General features: G+C 64.9%; 1 protein-coding gene across 1 annotated transcript; it reads left to right on the forward strand.

The window, feature by feature from the left end:
• LOC107321581 (POU domain, class 5, transcription factor 3) lies at positions 1-3708 on the forward strand. The gene is made up of 5 exons (XM_015878605.3): positions 1-630; positions 1748-1859; positions 2000-2130; positions 2387-2551; positions 2739-3708. The coding sequence occupies exons 1-5, from the start codon at positions 121-123 to the stop codon at positions 2988-2990; spliced, it is 1170 nt and encodes a 389-aa protein (XP_015734091.2). The 5' UTR covers positions 1-120; the 3' UTR covers positions 2991-3708.
• The last annotated feature ends 702 nt before the right edge of the window (positions 3709-4410 follow it).

Here is a 4410-nt window from a genome sequence, read left to right on the forward strand (position 1 = left end):
GGCCCCGGCGGTGCGGCAGCATGGAGGCACCTCTCGGCGCCCCGCGCCCGGCTTGAGCGCGGCGGCCGGAACGAGCCGCAGCCCCGTCGGCGCCGCATGGAGCCCTAAGCCTCGGCCACCATGTTCAGCCCGGACGGGGGGCTGCCGGCCGCCCCCTTCGGCCTTCTGCCCGACGGCGGCCCGCCCTTCCCTCGCGGAGGTTACGACGGCGCGGCCGCGCAGCAGCTCTTCTTCCCCTTCGCTTCCGAGCCCGACGGCGCCCGCGATGCCTCGACGGCCCGCGCCTGGCTGCCCCCTCCCGCGGGGCCGCCCGCTAAGGCGGAGGCGCGCCCGGCTCGGCCGTGCCGCCAAGGCTCCCCCGAGCCCCGCGCCGCGCCGCCCGCCACGCCCTGCTGCGGTCCCGCGTGGGCCGCACCGCCCTGGCCCGGGCCCGCGCCCCCCGCCGCCACCGCCGTGCCCGGTCCGCCCTTTCCCGGCCCCGCGGCCGCCGCCTTCCCCGCCGCGCCCGGCCACGCGCTGTGCCCCGCCGCCCTGCAGCCGGGCTCCGGCGGCCTCGCCAACCTGGGCAGCAGCGGCAGCTCCAGCGGCGCGGCCAGCGAGGGCGGCCACTCCAGCGACAGCGGAGACGAGGTGAGTTTGTCCCCCGCCCTTCGCGGCCGATACCGCCGGGACGCGGCCGCCGCCCCCCCCGACGGCTGATCCGGTCCCGCCGACGGTGCCCGACCACGGCGACGTCGCGTGTCGGTCCCGCCGCAGCCGTTCGACTCCGTGTGAGGCCGCGGTGAGCGCTGCCCGCAATGGGGTCGGGCTGCTCACGGCTTTCCTGGCCGTCGGGGCCCCGCGTCTGCTGCTCGGGCAACGCTTCCTCGCCCCAGCGGCGTTCCTTCGCGCAGCGCGGCCGCTTCCGAAGCGTGAGCACGCGCGTCTCTGCGGTTGGCAGCACTTTTGTAGTTTTCAGTGTTCATAGGAAAGGAGAACCGTAAAGGCTCCGGATAACCGTGCGGGGACAGCCCCGGCCGCACCCTGCGGGGCTGCGGTGGGAGTCCTTAACCCGGCCCCGTGCCCGTAGTATGAGGAGACCCCGAGGGGCCCTTCGTCCGCCGTGCCCGCAGCGTAGCAGGGCATTTCTCTGCCGGGGAGGGAGGGAGATGTTCGGACATCTTTGGAGCGCTCTGCCCCTGCGGACGGTGGGTCCCGTCGGACCGCGCTCTGAGCTCCGCCTCCTATCATCGCCCTGGGGACGGACACCACGGGTGACTGACCGGCAGTTGTGTTTTGGGGGTTTTGGTTTGAGGTCTTTTCTCGGCACCGCTTAGTAGCGTCCATCCCAGGGATGTGCGCGCCGGGGTCAGCAGCGCCGGGGATGGAGGTCGCTTCAAAATTGCTGCGTGTTTTGTCCGCGTGGACCGGCCGGTTTTGTGTGAGCCGCCACGGTACCGCGGGGGTCCCGAGCCCGGTGAACATGGTCAGGGATGCGCCGGGGCTCCCCGGGGTCGGCGAACACGAGCGGCTGAGGCTGACGCTCGTCGGCAGGAGGCACGTATGTAAAAGCCAAAAACCTGCCGCGAGTGCGTAACTGGGTTAATGCCCACGGCAGCTCTGGGGGCTGTGGCGGTGGCTCGGGTCAATGCGCTCGGGTGAGCGGCCGACCCAAAGTGCGGATCTTGGCTGGGGGAACAGCGCGAACCACGCGGTTGTCACCACCCGCGGTACCTTGAACCACTCACCGCGTGTCTGCCCCTGCCAGGATGCACCGACCTCAGAGGAGCTGGAGCAGTTCGCTAAGGACCTCAAGCACAAGCGCATCATGTTGGGCTTCACGCAGGCTGACGTGGGGCTGGCTCTGGGCACACTCTATGGTAAGAGGGGAACCCGGTGACTCAGCTGTAAGAGCACCATGCTGGAAACAATGCTTCGAGGATGGGACTCCTGGGGGGGGGCACAGCTTGGGCCTGTGGTTTGGGGGGAGCTGTGCGTGATGTGCCACCTCCTCACGCAGGGAAGATGTTCAGCCAGACCACCATCTGCCGCTTCGAAGCTCTCCAGCTCAGCTTTAAGAACATGTGCAAGCTGAAGCCGCTGCTGCAGCGTTGGCTCAATGAGGCGGAGAACACGGACAACATGCAGGAGGTACATGGCAGGAAATGCATCTGTCTCCCCTGCGTCTGCGGGTGGGGGGTCAGTGATGGGATGCTGTGAGTGGGGTTGGCTGCAGGGGGTGAAGCAGCACTCTGAGCTTTTACTGCGTCTCTGAGGATGTGCCGACACAGTAATGGAGAGAAAGCCTGACCCTTGCCAAGCCCTTCAGCCAGCTGTGTGTGTCTGGGGGGGGACATGGACGGCCATGGGCCATCCTGTGACCATGTGTGGTGTCTCTTACTTCCAGATGTGCAATGCAGAGCAAGTGCTGGCTCAAGCCCGGAAGAGGAAACGCAGGACCAGCATTGAGACCAACGTAAAAGGGACGCTGGAGAGCTTCTTCCGCAAATGTGTGAAGCCCAGTCCCCAGGAGATCTCCCAGATCGCTGAGGACCTCAACCTGGACAAAGACGTAGGTTTGGCAGGGCTGGGAGGGGGAGATTCCAAAAAGCTTCAGCTCCTGAGCACCCCATACAGCTGCTTTGGTGCCAGGAGGTGGGAGGGCAGCTGCGCTAGGTGACACCCCCAGGCACTCACACTGCACAGTGCCACTGAGCCCCACTCATCCTTGCCCCTCTCCCTTCTCCCCTCCCTCACAGGTTGTCCGGGTCTGGTTCTGCAACCGGCGTCAGAAAGGCAAGCGGCTGCTGCTGCCCTTTGGCAACGAGTCAGAGGGGGTGATGTACGACATGAACCAGTCCCTGGTGCCCCCTGGCCTGCCCATCCCAGTGACATCGCAGGGCTACAGCCTGGCGCCGTCCCCCCCTGTCTACATGCCACCTTTCCACAAGGCTGAGATGTTTCCCCCACCTCTGCAGCCCGGGATCTCCATGAACAACAGCAGCCACTGAACAGCAGCCAGGGGGGCAGGCAGCGGGGCACCCGTCCAGAGGGCAGTGTCCCCCCCCCACCTTTCCCGGCCATGTGAGCTCTGTCCCAGCAGCAGACCTGTGTGGGGTCAGCCCCTTCTGACCCCCCCCTCCCTGTTACCTGCCCCGGGCCAGGGGGAGCCGCCTGTGCCAGGCCCCAGCCAAGCTGCTCTCCTGCGAGAACCAGAAAAAAGCATTTCTTAAATTGTTTGAGGGACTGGGGGGAGGGGATTTGTTGTTTTTTGTTTTGGTGGGTTTTTTTAATGGTCTTGATTGTATTTCTAGTTTTTAAAAAGTGAAAAATCTTTGTAGTGATGGCTAGTTTCCCAGCTGCCCCCTCCCCACCATGTAGAGCAGGGCTGGGGTGCTGCAGGGCGGGAGTCTCCTGCAGGCTCTGTGCCTGTCTGGGCAGCCAGGGGGAGCTGAGGGCTGCGATAGTGCTGGGGGAGCCCGGTAGCCCCCAACCCCCCTGCCCACAGCACAGGAAAGGGGTTGCACTGCATCCGCTGTGGGCAGAGTGGGGGGCAGGGAGGGCCGTGAGCCCCCCACTGTGTCACCATGGGGCCTGTGGGGGCTGACACCATCCTGTCCATGCTGCTAGCACCCCGTGCCTTTGATCCTGCTGTAGTTGATGATTTATTTTTTTTCCTTAATCATATTCCCTCTGGCAATTAAATAAATCTCAGTTTTTTGGGGCACGAGAGCTAGTCAGCCCCTTCTTTCTTTGCCTGCCTTGCACCTCGTGCCAGGCCGGTCCAGCTGTGTGGGGTGTGGGTGGGCTGATGCCCGTGTCCTGGCAGGAGCTCTGCTGAACAGCAGCGTCCTGAATTGCAGCAGAGCTGCCACTTCATGCTGCCCCAGGCTGCTTGGGTGGGTGGGTGCTGGCCCTGGGGCTGCCCTGCCCTGCGACCAGCTCTGTGCTGAGGAACCAATAAACCATGCGTGGCTCCAGGGCTGGGTTGCAGGTCAGAGGGAGCACTCAGCCTAGTTCTTTTCCTCTGCTAAAGCAGGCGTGTTAAGGAATATGTGTGGATCCCAGGCTGCATGCCAGCCCCACAAGGCAGCACCCTTGTTGGCTCACCCTTGTGGGAAAAGAACTTGAGGGGCTGTGCTAGTGCAGAATGTGGGGCACAGTAACAAGGTCCCCTCCCTGTTTGCAGAGTGCTGGGCCCCCAGTAGGCTGTGGCTTCTTGCCTCGATGGACAGGAGTGGTAGGCTCCCCCACCAAGCTAGAAGTGACACCGCGGAGCTTCTGCCACTGTTGACTCAATGCTCAGATAATGGGAGCACAGAGCAACTGCAGGGCATAGGGGGAAAGGGAGGCTGGGGAGCCCTGTCTGGGGGCTCCTAGAGCCCCTGCCTGCCCTCAGCCCTGCCCAGGCCCTGAAAGATGGGCAGAGCC

This window comes from Coturnix japonica, chromosome 21 (assembly GCF_054131305.1).
Source record: "Coturnix japonica strain WE chromosome 21, WE-NBRP24, whole genome shotgun sequence".
Classification (NCBI taxonomy): Eukaryota; Metazoa; Chordata; class Aves; order Galliformes; family Phasianidae; genus Coturnix; species Coturnix japonica.

Coding starts and splice junctions, on each gene's coding strand:
- LOC107321581 (XM_015878605.3), top strand. CDS start 121: ATGTTCAGCCCGGACGGGGGGCTGCCGGCCGCCCCCTTCGGCCTTCTG. Junction 1,860..1,999: donor GGCTCTGGGCACACTCTATG/GTAAGAGGGGAA, acceptor CTCCTCACGCAG/GGAAGATGTTCAGCCAGACC. Junction 2,131..2,386: donor ACACGGACAACATGCAGGAG/GTACATGGCAGG, acceptor TCTTACTTCCAG/ATGTGCAATGCAGAGCAAGT.